Consider the following 16,811-nt stretch of genomic DNA (forward strand, 5'->3'; position numbering starts at 1 on the left):
TTTGTAATGTTCTCAGGTTCGTCACCTTCACTACTGGCCCTGTGCTCAATGCAGAAATGTATTTTAAAGGTCAGCATGTTATCAGTGTCACTGACTGTTCATTTCAATACCCAAGTCCAATTCTCTGTCATGAAGGATGAATACACAGAGAAAGGAGCCAGCGTAGCCATTGAAATAAGCTGGTCAGACAGCCATCTTCACACCAAGGACTGATGACCTGCCTACACAGGAAACACATTGGCCCTGAAGTGTAAGTGACAAACCTGACACCACCGCTGAAATCGTGGCACCATTGGAAATCAAAGGAAATGTGGGGTAAGTAATTTGCTTTATGTTTATATCGAAGTTTCACAAAATTCTCTTTAGTGAATACTGCAGATTTAGTTATAATGAATTCTGCACAAAAATACACAATTATTTCAATCAACCCCAAAAATGAAGTTGCAAACATACCCTGAATTTTGTTGAGCAAATTGGGGGCAACGAATATCTCAATTAGTAAGCGGGGAAGTAATTTTTGGGAAGTGAAGGACTCCTTAAACTAAAGGTATATCAATAATAAATAGTAATCTGTGCTAGAGGTGAGCAAAAGTTTGGTTCAGAGACCAAGTCAGTAGACCGTGGCCATCAGACCAGAGCTGTAGGAATCTCCTCTTACCTGCGGACATCCCTGGAGCCTCCTCTGATTAACATGCATGCGCCATGCTGTAACGATGATTTTGCGCCCAGCATACTAATTAGAAGAGACATTGGAGAAGCCGGCACTTAGAAGGAGGTTCACAGGGCTGTGGTCCAAAGGCCATGGACTTCTGACACGTCCACGGACTACCAACATGGCCACTGAGCCAGGTTCCCATGAAACCTTTTGCTGACCATAAGTGGTCTAGAAGACTTCATCTACTCTATATAACCCCGACAACCTCTTGACATTTTCAGTAATCCATATATCCAATATATGAACATTTTTTAGTACATTTTTGGGGGCTCTAAAGACAAAGCAGACACGGCAACACATTACAGGCTCTTCCATTTCTGCAGGGCTACACAATGCTGCGATCTACATGTTCACAACCTATTCGAATATTAGTGAAGGGACATTAATAAAGAACTGCAATTTACTGTCATTAACCCCAATGCACACTTGCCTCCCACGTTATTTAGGGTTCCCACTGCTTCAACTATGGAAAATGACAAAGAAATTGGTGGCTTACATACTTGCAAAGCTTGATATCAAAAGCACTTTAACAAACCTCAGGTGAATTCACTGATTTTCCCTCTCTTCCGTGAATTTGGTGATGTTTCATCTGCAATAATTTACAAAAGTGTTTGTGCTAAACAGAATTGGCATATTCTAGAGGGATTGCAAAATCATCAGGTATAAATGAAAACATTAGGTAAGAAAAATGCTAGAAAACAAGAGGTCCGCTGAGGCCCGGCAAATAATTTTGTGTAGCTCTCATTACAAATATGCTTTTTTAATCTCCTACTTAAAAGGGACACTTTTTTTTGGAGGATGAACAGCGGTTAATATCTATACAATCTATGGAGAGTCCATTGATTTCAATGGTAATGTAATGCTTTATTTCTCCTGCGGGAGCGCTGCAGGGAAACTGAACATTTTGTACTGGTATAACCTGCAGATTAGCAGCAAGACATCCTGTGACCAGCTTATGGATGGGGGATCTTATGAAAGAAATTTCGCAAGTGGTCACCTCCTTTAAGCAGGGAGTCAGAGAAAGTCCTGGGGCAGCTGTATTGGAGGCCGCCAGCTAAGAACTACAATGGATTATCTTATCTACTGGTGATGACTGATGAGGATCCATCACCGCTCCTGACAGGTCTGTTTTGCCAAATACGTCTATTGACCATTTTATAACAAATTCTTAGAATTCTATATTGTGTTGTTCCTCCTGAATATTCATACATAAACATACAACTGGGTGTTACTCTTTTCATTGTCAAATGGGTGTGTCCCAACACAGACCAATACTGTCAGCACTGATAGGACAAAGTCAGACTGTGTAGTGACCCCCCCTCAACTGGTAACACCCAGATGTCAGTTCATTCATAAATGTCTAGGAGGAATAACAGAGGAACAAAACAATACAGAGTTATATGAAAATATTCTCCAGTGCGGCTATTTCATGAAGACTATTAGTATGTATTAAAATAGACAAGTCAGAGATGATGACAGTTCCTCTTTGATATTTAAAGGGAATCTGTCACCAGGTTTTTGATACCCAATCTGAGAGCAGCATGATGTAGGGGCAGAGACGCTGATTCCAGCGATATTTCACTTACTGGGCTGCATGCTACAGTTTTGATTGTTTTCTCTGCTGCAGATCTAGCAGTTCTCTAAGTGCTGAGCTTGGTATAACCCCGCCCCCACACCAATGATTGGCCGATCTCTGTGTACACTGCAAACAGAGCTCAACATTCAGAGAACTGGTAGATCTGCAGCAGATAAAACAGTAATTTTATCAAAACTACAGAAAGCAGCCCAGTAAGTGACATATCGCTGAAATCAGGGTCTCTGCCTCTATATCATGCTGCTCTCTGTATAGGGGGCAAAAAACCTGGTGACAGATTCCCTTCAAAACTTTTTTATCTTATAGTTGTACTTTTCTTAAGCGATTACCCCATTTTGACGATGACATATTACAGAAATAACAATGATGATATATTTCAATAACACTGATATAAACCCATCTGATTAATAAATATTGCCAGTAATAATCTGTTCCATGACTTGGGCCATTCATCAGACAAACTGTGTCTTACAATCTATAGTAGGGGCTCTTATTAGTTAGCTCAATTAATGATTTCTTTGCAATTATGGGAATGATTTTCCATGGGAATGTTTCTCTGCTGCCAGTATATCCTTCAAGAACAGCACACTACAAAAAAAAGTCAGCCTGCTTACCTGAAAAGAACGGCATAAACACTTAGGCTTTGTGCACATGGAGTTTTTTGTCTCCTGAATCGGTTTAGTCAAGTGTTTTTGAAGAGCTTTTTTTAAAGCGTTTTTTTTTTTTGCAGTCTTCTGATTGGCCACTGCATAGTTTGGAGAGGATTTTATTAGGAGTCGCTTCCAAGAAATTACATGAACTCTTTTTTCCCACCAGGCGACTCAAGTGGAAGAAAAACACTCAAGAGACTTAACGAACAAATGAGCAGCAAAAGGTTTTACAACAGAATTGAATAGCAAGAGCCTTTCATGCAGTGGTTAAGTGATTTTTCATACGACTTTTGGACAAAACCTGCTCCAAAAGACTACTCAAAAGAATCTGTGTGCACATAGCCTTAGGGTGTGTTCACACGGAGTCTTTTAGCTGAGTTTTTGGTTCAGAAACTCCAAGTTTTTGAGGAGTTTTGAGTAGAGTTTGGAGAGTTTAAGCTCAGTTTACACTCCAAAAACACCTTAAAAAACTCAGTGTGAACACACCTTAACAGCCAATTCATAGGTCAAACATTCACAAAAGGTCACAGTACTTTGAATTGTTTTTATTCACAAAAAAAGACAACTACATACATCCGAAAAAAGAAACAGATGTATCGCAAAGGGATGTTGAGTTGTAACACGTCTGCACAGTTGTATAAAAGGATTATGTCACAATTACTGAACTGAAGAACCCCGATCTTGTACTGGGTAGCAATATGGCACCGAATATTAGTCTCACAATCCTATTATAAAGCGGATGAAACTCTACTGCAAGTCTGTGGTGGCTTTGTAAATGCTTAAGGCATCTATACATGTAGCTAGTGGCCAAAAGCTCTCTCTCCGGACCCCCGATACACGGGCATGATCAGCTCTGCGGAGTGTGCATGTGTTCTGTGTGGGGAGAAAAAAGAAAGACACTGATGGCGGCAGCTTTTCAGCCCTATAAACAAACGGATCAGAGGTTAAAAATTCAGCATGTGCGATGCTTCTTTTCCCCGACATTATCTGTTGGGGAGAGTCGAGGGCCTCCCAACACGCGAGACCAGGGATCCCCAACTTTTCTTACCTTTAGAGCCACATTGAGCTCTGAAACAGGGTCACAAGTCACATCCAGAGCCCCCGAGTAGTGACATCCAGCTCCACCTTGCTACACCCCCCACATAGTATTGAGCCCCCATTTGGGGTATAATGACCGCCAACGCTTCCCACAGACAACACCAAGGTAGGATACCTATATAGAGGGGTTCCCACGTTACTCACATTCGGTATTATGGCTTGAAGCACTCCCACTACACCATCATAACCAGCTTAAAGCGCCCCTTTGACTGGGGGTATCATCCAGCTTGCCATGCTTAATTCATCCCTCCACCCCCAGGGTATGTGCATCCAGATCTGCTCTTCTGTGCAGACTACTCACAAAAGTCACCACCGGGTGACCCGCTCTATATAGCTGATTGTTAGTCCTGGTGCTGGCCGACAGCGGCGAGCCACAGGTTGGTGACCCCTGCGTTAGGCTGCTTTCATACTGCGTTTTGGCACCTAATCGTTGGTCCCATCGAGGCTTACGTCCGAACCCCCCGCAAAACAGGATTCAGGAGGCGTGTACGCCGACGGGGCCATAGACTATAATGGTGCCGGCAGAGTGAAGGGTGCTCTGACGTACATCATTTTTGGGTATATACTGGAGGCGGACACCAGGCGCAGTCGCTGATTTTAATTTCTGAGTTTTAATTTTTTCCTTCCCTTCTTCCAGGAGCCACAGCGTTTTTATTTTCCCGTCAACATAGCAGAGAGGACAAGGTGAGTAGTCCAAGAGGCAGGACCCTGCCGGCGTCTCCCTGCCCACTGAGCTGGACTGACAGGTCCCCCTATATGAGACCTATCAGTCTATCTGAGCGGGCAGAGAGAATCGGGTGCGGACCTGCCTCTTGGACTAGTCACCTTGTCTCCCGGCCGCTTTTCTTAAATAAGTTTTTCTCCGAAACGCAGCAGTATGTCAGAGTAAAACACATAAGTGTAGTGTGCAGGAGGTGGTGTCGGACTGATGCTGACCATGGTCCGGGCAGCAGGAATCAGTCGACAGGTTCCGTCTAAGGATTTCACACACACCAGGAATCAGAGCTCCGTTATATACACACTGGATATAGGAATTGATAGTAGGGGACAAATATAAAAGCAGCCTTATTATAATCTCTCCCATCAGAGAAAGTACTCTACTAGTACAGAAGGAAAACCAGGGAAAGGAGAAGGTAACGTAACACCGTGATCTGATTACACCCATGTAGATATGTCCCATCCGGGCATATGGACATTACACAGGGACGTCCCTACATGAGCCGGGGCAGGTCGGCACTAGGGTTGACAATGGCGGATCTGGACTGTCCTGGCATTACGTGATCCACTCGATCATCTGGTATGTAATACTTCAAAGCTCTATCCAGCAGCTCTGGATCCCGGGATCGCAGCTGATCACCAAGGGAAGTAGGAACTGCATTTATGAGACAAGCCCTTTAAGAAAAAGCTGTTTTGGGGTAACCGATATGAGCTCGGCCATTTCCTAATCTATAAATAGGAATCAACACAGATATCATACATGTAAGATGAGGTGAATGGAGGGAAAAACAAAAAATATACTATTAGATCTGTTTATACCCTGTACACATCTGCTGTATGTATGGGGGTAATACTTACAATCTCATCCCCCGGTAACCAGTAGCCCTCCTGCTCGATCCCGGCTTTGGAGCCCTTACACCCCACGGTCAGTGTCTCCACGATCAGGCCGTCTTTCACGGCGAGGCTGAGCTGGCGTGTGATTTCCTTGGGGTGCATGCCATGGACACGGGTCATGTACCTGGTGGTTGACAAAAGGGAAATAATGATCAAACAGATTATTTTACCAAATCATGGAAGAAGGTCAGCAACAATGTGTGTGGCAGCTGTAAGTGGTCCTGACACCATGCAGTCTACTTTTTGGGGTCAATAATAGTAGAGAGCATGCAAATTGGCCGAGCGAACATGTTATTTAACAGGGAGAGAAGAATAAGCTGCTATCTGGAGACCTTTGACATGGTCATCCAGTGACTGGACAACACGTTCCACATTCTGAAATTACAAAGGTTTCTGCACCATTTCCATGGATAACCATGAGCCCGATGACTTGGGACAGTGGTGGGAAGTTGCCGCGATGCCTCGGTCACATATCAGTAACATGCTGGGGACATAGTGGGGATCACGGGAACATCAATGACTTTTTGTACAATTCAGGGATGATTAGTGGCTGAGCTGACACTGCTCAGTGGAGTGTGAAAACAATAAATCTCAGGGCGGATTCTGACTAAAGCCCCCGTCACACTAAGCGAGATCGCTGCTGAGTCACAAGTTCTGTGACGCAACAGTGACCTCAGCAGCGATCTCGCTACGTTTGACACGTAGCAGCGACCAGGCCCCTGCTGTGAGATTGCTGATCGTGTCGAAATGGCCTGGACCATATTTTGATCGTTGAGGCCCCGCTGGGTAGCATGCATCGGTGTGTTTGACACCTTACCAACGACCTCGTTGGCGACTCAGAACTGAGACACATAGGCGTGCATTTGCGTTGCATCGTTATACAGGTCGCTACGGGTCGCCGCATCGTTGCTGTGTCGTTGGGAAGATCTGACTGTTTGACATCTCACCAGTGACCACATAGCGACGCAGCAACGATCCCTGCCAGGTCGTATCGTTGTCGGGATCGATGTAGGCTCGCTAAGTGTGACGGTACCTTAACAAACCTTATCTGCTTTCTTACAAAACAAAGCCAAACAGAGACAGCAGAATAATACAGCGGTCAGAATTTTTAGAAATGTGGACTTGAGAATTTATAGATAGTTTAGTGGGGTCTGACGACTTAGACCATCACCGATTTCTAAAACTCTGTCCTATGGGGATGGAGCGGCAGTGCGTAGGCTCAACCCGTTCTCTATGCCTGGGACCGGAGATAAGAGAGCGACTGGCGCAGCCAGTGCTATAGATGTTCTAGGCAATGGTGGCTGAGCATGTGGATTGCCATTACATCCAAACAGAGGAGAAAAGTCCCCCATTCTAGGGATCGGTGGGGATCTCACCAGTGGATAGATTTCCTTATTCACTGATGCATACAATATGAGGAATTTATTAAAGAGGTTGTCCAGCCTTGGGGTTCAGGTCTGCCGTCACTGTATGTGACTGCATACTTGTGAATCCTCACAGTGCGCAGTGTTCCCACTGTCAGGATTTTCCAGGTCACGTGGCAGGAAGCAGGCAGGTGCATGCGCGCAAGTATGCGATTTGCGTACATTTGGCAATGTATCGACTTTGTGTGCATGGCCTCGCTCAGTACAAGTAAATTAAGTGAGGCTGGACACATTTACTCGGAATGTGCTAGAAAGTATGCAGATCGCGAGGCCGCCCACTCCTGAAGAATCCTGAATGCGCGCACAGTACACACTGTGAGGATTCACAAGTCTGCAGTCACTTAGAGTAACTTCAGACTCGAGTCCCAAGCATGGACAACCCCTTTAAAGTCTTTGGGTCTGATTCATCATTTGCAGTTTTATCCGAGTCCCTTTTTTTTTGTCTTTTGATATTCGTTGACATTTTTGCGCCAAATTCTTCAAAATGTGCACGTGGCTCGAGAATTTTGTGCAAAACAAAAAAAAAATGCTCTTCATTTTTCTCTTACCATTTTGAAACTTTTTAAAGCAAAAAAAGTCACAGGTTCTGATAAAATGTCGCAAAATTTGCTAAAAAAAAATTCAAACATACAAAACATCACTTCAAAGGGGGGGGGTTGTGGAGACACTGCTGTACAGTTTTTTTTTTAAAAAGTCACAATTGATGAATCGGCCAAAATCTTTGAAAACCCCACAATGGCGACCGTGAAAAAAAAAGTGGGCAAACACATATAAAATTGACAAATAAGGCGCAAATTAATAACAGGTGGAAAACACCAAAAACGAAACAAAAAGAACGCACAAATTCGATAATCAATTGGGTCCTATGTGCTAGAAAACTCATGTATAAAAGCTGCAAATTTTTGCGCAACGCGCCTCCTGCCAGAGAATGGGTGGGGTTTAGCAGGAGGAGCGCGGACTCATACAGCTCAACAAATTCACTATAATTTATTCCAGAAAGTTGAGTACATTCACAGACTTTGAAGCTCGGGCATCTCAAGACATGCGCCAAATTCTTAAAGAGGCTTGCACTTCTTAAAGGGAATCTGTCAGCAGGTTTTTGCTATTTAATACGAAGACAGCATGAGGCAGGGGTTAAAACATAGATTTCAGCATGCCTCTCTTATCTAGCTCTGTGGTTTTGTTTGCTTGAGATGATTGCTTTAACACCAGGAGCACAGTAGCACATGCAAGCTAGTCCAACACGCCCCCTCCTGTGATAGGCAGCTCACTGTTTATGGACATTGTATATACAGAGCCTGGTGTGGGCAGGGTCAGCTGTGGTGTGGGCGGAGTTAGCTTCCTCAGCTCTGCTGTATTGCTAAATCTAAAAGCTCTGATTGTGTGAGAACGGCTGCACCCAGTAATCTAAGTGATACATCATTGGATTCAGCTTTTCTTTGCTTACAACAGCCTGCTCTCAGATGAGGCACCAAAACCCTGCTGATCCTTTAATAAAGTTGGCCCTCTTTCTTCAGTGGACTTTCCACTATAACAGGCCTATAACATACTTGATTGATTCCCTCCATAGTTTTCCACCTACAGCCTAGAATAAAAGGGACAATATAGATTTATACCTGAATTCATGTTTGCAGCAGAATAGAATTTAGTTGTGTAATTTTGGGCTCTCTGAAAATATCCAAAATATCCCAGAAGGACGGAAATGAAATTTTGCCGCCTATATATAATTTACTACTTGTTTCGGAGAGGCCGTTTAGAGGACCGGTGAGAGCTATACACTGCTGAAAGGGAAATATTTTCCCAGTAGCTTTTAGCACAAAGAATTTCTCTTTAATGAACCTGCTTCCATTTCCCAACAAATATTTCAATTATGAGGTTGAAACGGCGCCCTTATGTACACCGTAATCAATACGCAATAAATTAGCAGAAGAGAGGATGGCGGGGTGCCAAGACTTCAGTCACTTTGCAGCCTACAGGAATGAAAGTCGGGTACGCAGGCCCAAGGATCCCAGCGGGCAGCTCCGTATTAATCTAAAAGTGGAATTGGTTTCCCAAAATGGGGAGTGATGACTTATGAGAAAGACATAAGGAAAGGAGACTTACTTAGTAATTCGATCAATATTTGCAATCTGCTTCTGATTTCTGATCACTTCGATAGCCGTCCATAAGTACTGGATGACTTTTGTATCCGCCTGTCGCCTCTTTGTTAGACGAGCCATGCTCTTGTCCGTTTTCACTGACCTGCTAAACAATATGGTGATACAGAAGTCATTCGTTAGTGCAGGATCCTTTAATCGCACTTTACCCAATAGTCAGTGTTGTATATGTATGTGGGTCCAAGGGGGAACGTTTCTCCTTGTGTAGAGTGTCAAGCCAGTGTAAGGAGACTAATAGGCCATGTAATGCTCCTCTGGGAAATTGCACATACTTATACAAATAGCCTCTTCGGAGAGGAAGAGGACTTGAACGTTAGTACCACCTATTGGATGTAGCAATCCTACAATCCTAAAAGTCAATATATACCCTTTAACGAGCCTTGCTACATGACTCAGGATAAGAAGCCAAACCACTGCACTCCATTTGCAAACACATGTTTCGGGATGTTTTCCCCCCTCAGTGCAAAGCAGGAGATCTGATTTGGCTAGGTGAGAGGCGTCTGACTGGGGCTTGGCATTCTCCACAAGAAGAAATGCTCCCCTTTAGACCTGCAGTCAGAGGCCGCTCACCTAGCCAAATCATATCTCTTACTTTGCACTGAGATGGGGCAAATACCCTGAAACACATGTCTGCAGGATACTTTTCTTGTATCTGGAGCTTCTATCTACCCAGTTATAGAAAAACTGAGCAAAAAAAAGTCCCCCAAAGACATTTTTTACCTTTTTATGGGTAATAAAAATGTTTTAAAAGCCCCCCAACCCCCCATGCACAAACATATCTAAAAATATCTTATTGCACATATACTGCGCTTGCAGGCTGCTTGCTGTAGAGCTTGTAAGCAGTGCTCTGAAGCTGGACTGGTAGTTGGCCAGCTTTAGTGGCCATGAGCTTATCTGATGCTGCAGAGGCAAAACTTCCTCCGCTTGCACCATTGGAGAGGACACAAGTGGTTGAGTAAAGACACCAATCCGAACTGTCAATTTTCAGGAGACACTGCCCCCGGGAAGAAGGAAGCTGGGAGGGCAGGGGAGCTGCGAGCTCTTTAAGAAAGATTACACAACCCTTTTAACGTGGCCATTAAAATGGTTTTTCATTACTATGGGATTGATAAATTATCCTTAGAAGAGGTCCTCAATATCAAATTGTGGGGGTCTTGACACCTAGGACCCCCACCAATCAGCGGCTCTGGCAGCACCCAGCTGTACACAGTGTATGGAGCAGAACTCCTCCACTCGGTCACACTTTTTAGTGCACTTTCCTAACCATGTGAGGTCAACGCTAGGATTTATGGAGACTGCAGTCTTCTGGAGCAAACTGAAAGGATTGCATGTAACAAGACCGGGTGTGCGGAGGTAGATATGGGGGACCAAGACGGAGCTAGAAATCAAGATCAAAGGTTTAAGTGAGGCTTCATAGGTTGAATAATTAAAGGTCCATATGTTTCATATATAGGGAAAATTATATCAGAAAACCCCTTTAAAATCTTGAAAACCATGTGGAATTGATAGTTTATTAGAAAATGGTATAACTTTTTATTAGACAATGAATCACTTTGTAAAGCTGTAATATCCCTTTAATAACTATTCAATTATGAAATAAATTAGACTAAGCCTCATGATAATTGCAAACAACGCGGAATATATTGTACAATACCATCTCCATAAATCACCGCCACATTATCCTCGTATGTAACAAGATATGGGGCAACGTCTGCTCTGTGCGGAGTATCTGGAGAAACACTAACAATCGTCATCCAGGCATCATACAAAACCTCAGAGACTGCGAACGTAACAAGTGCATACTCTACAAGCCAAACATAACATTTCCCAACACAATGCACCGGCTCTGTGGGCTACCTGCCAGGACACAATGCACCGGCTCTGTGGGCTACCTGCCAGGACACAATGCACCGGCTCTGTGGGCTACCTGCCAGGACACAATGCACCGGCTCTGTGGGCTACCTGCCAGGACACAATGCACCGGCTCTGTGGGCTACCTGCCAGGACACAATGCACCGGCTCTGTGGGCTACCTGCCAGGACACAATGCACCGGCTCTGTGGGCTACCTGCCAGGACACAATGCACCGGCTCTGTGGGCTACCTGCCAGGACACAATGCTCCGGCTCTGTGGACTACCTGCCAGGACACAATGCTCCGGCTCTGTGGGCTACCTACCAGGATACAATGCACCGGCTCTGTGGGCTACCTGCCAGGACACAATGCTCTGGCTCAGTGGGCTACCACCTAGCAGGACACAATGCACTGGCTTTGTGGGCTACCTAGCAGGACACAATGCACTGGCTTTGTGGGCTACCTAGCAGGACACAATGCACTGGCTTTGTGGGCTACCTAGCAGGACACAATGCACTGGCTTTGTGGGCTACCTAGCAGGACACAATGCACTGGCTTTGTGGGCTACCTAGCAGGACACAATGCACTGGCTTTGTGGGCTACCTACCAGGACACAAGATCTCGTCAGTAGCCGGTCATCTGCAGGTCAGTACCGTCAGGTACTAGATCATGGAAAACAATGTGCAACATAAAACAAAGAAGGAAGGAAAGAAGCTTCAGATGTTGTGAATGCACAAAAAAAAAATAATTTGAAAATCTAATGGTCACAGCTGTTAAAGAACGACTGGGATTTACTCCCCTGACAACAATGTAAGAAAAACACAAGACAATATCACCTGGGAGACATTTAACCCATCACAATGAGGCCGGTTTCACATGAGGGTAACACAGAAGCTTTCCTGCAAGTCCTCAACGTCTGAAAGATGGGGGTCGCTGCATCCTGGTGAAGGGTCAAAGGAGAGGTGGCCATACAGGTGTGGGGTTAGGCGATGGCTATGCACTTGTTGAACAACACTGCAATTTCAGAGCCACAATGCGACGTTGCATTTAGTGATCTCCTATGGTGCTGCACTGTGACCTGCAACTGCATCAGAGTCGCAAATGTTTTCAAGTGAGTTGGATTTTCTGTCCCAGACACTTTACGTGCCAAAGGCTTCAATGCCAGAAGAGAGTGACGTGGGACAAGCTGCAACTTGGCTACTTCATTTTATAGCACATCAGAGCTCTAAAATAGTCGCGCGGCAGCAGGCGAGAAGCACAAATGTGATGTCACCCTTCACCTGAGAACAGCTGTTAGGCAACACATGAAGCTGTGTAGCCCTAGCCTAATGGAAACAACAGCTGGTGGGTCAGGAGACCTCTGCTCTTACCATGGGGGTGGGCATAGAACAGACATTATGGTAGGTGCCCACAATCAGAGCAGAGAGATTTTCCTGCTCCCTGTGAAATTGAGGGGAGATAAAGCCCACCAGTATACACAGAAACTCGCACCTTCTGGGGAATGGAGGTCGTTCCCCTGACCCTTGTTCAACAAGTCAGGTGGTGGATGGAGGCGATACCCTGTGAATAAGCCATTAATATTGAAATGGATGTCCTGCTATAAAAGATCTAATTAGAACAAATCCTTAGGCTATGTGCCCACGATGCAGAAATGCTGCATATTTTTTACGCTTCTCCCTGGCAGGAAAAACGCATGCGGATTGTACATGCGGATTTCCTGCCAGGTAGAAGCCTTTGTCAAGTGTTTTTGCATGCATTTCTGCATGCGGGTTATCAAGCACTTTTCCAAGCGATTTTAGCATCACTTGGAAAGTGCTTGACAACTTGGTCACACTATATAAATCCATGCAACCGGCATATATAGTGTGACCGAGTAATAGTTAAAAAAAAAGAAAGAAGAAGAATGGTAAAAAATAAAGATTATACTCACCTTCCGATGGCCCCCGTTCTCTTTCTCCGCTCCATCCGGTGTGTTGTATGGGTCGCGGTTGTGTAAAAGGACCTGCGGTGACGTCATTGAGTCATGTGATAGGTCACATTACTAAACGACATCATGTCAGGTCCTCACACCACCACGAGCCGCCCAACACACCGGACGCATCGCTTAGGAGGCCGGGGGCCATCGGAAGGTGAGTATAATCTTTATTTTTTATTTTAAATTCTATTTTTTACAGGTACCATGATACCCAGGTCTGGATGAGAGTCTCCTCTTCTCCAGACCCGGGTACCATTCGCACATTGAATCGCTTCATATCCGCATGTGCACATGTAGTCATGCGGATATCAAGCGTTTCAGTGCAAGTCAATGGCAGCAATTACGCTGTGTGCCAGCAGAATTAATGGACATGCTGCGGATTTTTCCGCAATGATAATCCGCAGCGGAAATTTCCGCAGCATGTCCACAGCACATGCGGATTATGATTGGGGACCATGGAGCACGTATTACCAAGCGTTTTCGCTGCAGAAATTCCGTGGCAAAAACGCTTGAAAAACGCATAGTGGGCACGCAGCCTTAGGGCTTGTTCACACAGTGCACCTTTGTTGTATTTCTCTTTGCTGGAAACCTATCCTAGTGTGAAACCTCTCCTGGGCTGAAAGCCTACATTTATATGGGTAGGTAGGATCCTACTGGAATTGCATTACTGCTCTAGACAATAGGAAAAAACAAAGATAAGATACTTAGCACATAAACTGGCCAATTCATGCATGCCAAGCAGCCAATGACAAGGCGATCCTCTTTACTGGGAACCTATCCTAATGTGATTCCTCTCCTGGGCTGATAGCCTACATTTATACAAGAATGTTTTTCCTATTTTCTAGAACAGTAATGACAATTACAATTTAAATATAACGATTTTTTTAAAAACAAAATGCTTGTTAGGGAGGTACTACACAAAATATCCCTTACAGTACAGATAATCACGCAGCAAATAATCAGTAGAGAAGAATTGTATATTTGCATTGCGACCCATGTACTGTACGTCTCCTCGATGACGGCTCGGCGAGGATCGTAGTGGTAATCACCAGGAAATATTTTAACTAAAACTTGTGCAAAACGATTTGCAGGATCCTGGTCCAGCAGCCTCGCTGGTACTCTGACACCGGGGCCAAAGCTCTGCGAACTGCCTGCTACCTGCCTCCCAGGCGTCACCCATCTGGTCAGTTGGCCACTGTAACGGCTTGTCTATGCTATGATGTACAATGCCGGGGCCTTCTAATCAGAAGGAGGTGGTAGGAAGTCCATGGGGCAACCATCCGGCTGCTAGAGCCTCTTTAATGTTCCTCCACACAAAGCAGAAATGTAATAATCAAAATTAACAGTTATTAATACCATGAAGAAAAAATGAGGGGACAGAGCCCCGCTAGATGTAGCCCCTCTCTAACAGGTCAATAAAACATAAATGGGTATTCCCATCTCCAAGATCCTATCCCAATATGTAGTAGGTGTAATAATAATAACAAATACATCCAATTAGAAATGTAGTATAGTTCTTCTGATTTGCTATATCACTTACCCCATGTGCGGGGCATTGCAGGGGCTTAGGTATCCATGGTTACAACCACTCATATAGTTGTTAGTGGTCGAAACCATGGACACCTAAGCTACTGCAATGCCCTGCACATGCGGTAAGCAACATAGCGAATCAGAAGAACTATACTACATTTCTAATTGGAGGCATTTGCTAATATTATTACAACTGCTACAAACTGGTATATGATCTTGGAGATAGGAATACCGCTTTAACTTTTAATTAGAACTACATAAAATTAATTATTTTGTGGGGTATTAATTTAAAAAGATCATCCTTGATTTGCCCTATACAATTAGAGCAAATCAAGGATGATCTTATTAAATAATACCTCAAAAAATAATTAATTTTAGGAAGTTCTAATTAAAAGTTAAGTTTTATTGACCAGTTTAAAGAGGGGACACTTATAGTGGGGCCGTGCCCCTTAGTTTTTTTTTGTCATTAGGCTATATACTGTGATTCACAACTAGGATATGTTATATGTATCGCAGACAGAAGTTGCATTAATCACCCAATAAACTTCCATATAGAAATGATGGGAAATGTGTATGGGGGGGCTTAAGACCACTAATAAACCAAATAATGTATGAAATTCAAATGGATTTTTGGTTGTTTTTATGCGTAAAAATGCCCACAAAGCCTCAGTGTTACAATCTAATCTACAATCCCGGGGCTGGGAAGTTTCCCCATAGTAAAAAGCGCAGGATTTGGATTCAGAGACGGATCTGTCTGGCCTCTCCACGTGACACAGTGACTGGCAGCAGGGACCGGATCCGACATAACAAGGGGCCTCTGTTGACAGCTGATGTAACCGGAGATGCAGGGAAGCCCTGACTGTGTACGGGGAGATCTGGGAGCCGGTGAATGATGTGTCCTGGCACTGCCTGCAGAACCACGCAGTTGGGACACACAAATCTGTATACATATAGCGTAATCTATATATATGCTATGCATTATTTTGCTTTTGCTGTGCAGGTAAATGCAATCTATTTTTTTTCTGTAAGGCTGTGTTCACACTTGGTATTTTATGCAGCACTTCTTTTCGGAGCGGATTACATGTATGCTTTTCTACAGTTACAGGTTATCAAACATAACGGGGCCAAAATACTACAGCTGTGATGAATGGAGACGAGGCAGTGAGTGCACCAGAACTCTCATGGTGGGCGAGCTGCTTGATATAGGACATCTTCTGTATACATTAGGTGGTTTCCTTTTTTACTACCTAAGCACTGGTGCGTGCCCGTGATTACTGCCAGTGACAAACGTGGGGCAGTTTACAGCTCACCAATGTCGTTCCTTCTTTTATACATTTCAAAACTGTCCATCTTTGTGCAAACATCTGTTATTTCTGATACAGTCATTACTACATTTGTCTAAAATTATGTGTACTAACATTTCAGAGCCAAAGCCATAGTAAGTCTGATCTCCTACGAGATAAAATACGTAGTTAGTGTGAAATGATGTACAGAACGCAGCCAAGGGGCCAAATCAGTAACATGTGGCCACTGGATGAGCGATCGGCCTTTTACAGGTCCTGCGGTGGCCGGATGTACACAGTGCACAGAGTGGGGGAACCTGACAGCCATGTACACTGATTAGTGGCCGTTCTCCAGCTGAGCTTCCATTCACTCCTATAGGAGCTGGGATGTAGCTAAGAACAGCTGATCGCTGGGGGTATAGGACCCCCACTGTACATATTGGGGGTATAGGACCCCATTGATCTGATATTGATGACCCACCCCATGATGTGACAAGCCTCTGAGATAACTTGGCCTGCGAGGTCGGTGCTCCATGACTAAAGGGATTATCCCACTTTCAGCAAATGACAAAACATCACTTCCTCCTTCATTGCCCGATAACCCAGTTCTGACCCTCTTGGAGCACTCCTACTGTTTGTTTACAAGCAGCTAGGGCATGACCGCTGCAGCCAATCACTGGCCATATGCAGTACTAATTAAATCATGGCTCCTTCTGCTGAGCAGTGATGCTGGTATTACTGCACTTGATTGCTCAGGCTGATGATTGGCTGCTGCGGTCACATGCTAACTAGTAAAAAAAAAACACTGTGAAGATGGGGGCTGGGGGCATCAGAGATGGATCACTGGGGGTGATGGGGGAGAAGAGGTGATTAATGCTTAGGCCACGGCCCCACTATCAGTATTTGGTCAGTATTTTTTCTTA

At 44.4% G+C, this 16,811-nt stretch overlaps 1 protein-coding gene across 4 annotated transcripts in view; it reads right to left on the minus strand.

The window, feature by feature from the left end:
* ZMYND11 (zinc finger MYND-type containing 11) overlaps positions 1–16,811 on the minus strand; it is a 70,438-nt gene that overhangs the window by 39,715 nt on the left and 13,912 nt on the right. For 2 of the 4 annotated variants that reach the window (XM_073677672.1, XM_073677670.1), the window contains exons 2-4: positions 9,196–9,336; positions 5,633–5,792; positions 1,251–1,304 (exon numbers count right to left, since the gene is read on the minus strand). In XM_073677672.1, the coding sequence (XP_073533773.1) occupies positions 1,251–1,304; positions 5,633–5,792; positions 9,196–9,311 (330 nt within the window). In that variant the 5' untranslated portion in view covers positions 9,312–9,336. The remainder of the gene's footprint in view (positions 1–1,250; positions 1,305–5,632; positions 5,793–9,195; positions 9,337–16,811) is intronic. The other 2 variants (XM_073677671.1, XM_073677669.1) reach the window with 1 other exon arrangement.

Source organism: Phyllobates terribilis, unplaced genomic scaffold, assembly GCF_046119375.1.
Source record: "Phyllobates terribilis strain yellow unplaced genomic scaffold, ASM4611937v1 Scaffold_4__5_contigs__length_816908805, whole genome shotgun sequence".
In the NCBI taxonomy this organism is placed as follows: domain Eukaryota; kingdom Metazoa; phylum Chordata; class Amphibia; order Anura; family Dendrobatidae; genus Phyllobates; species Phyllobates terribilis.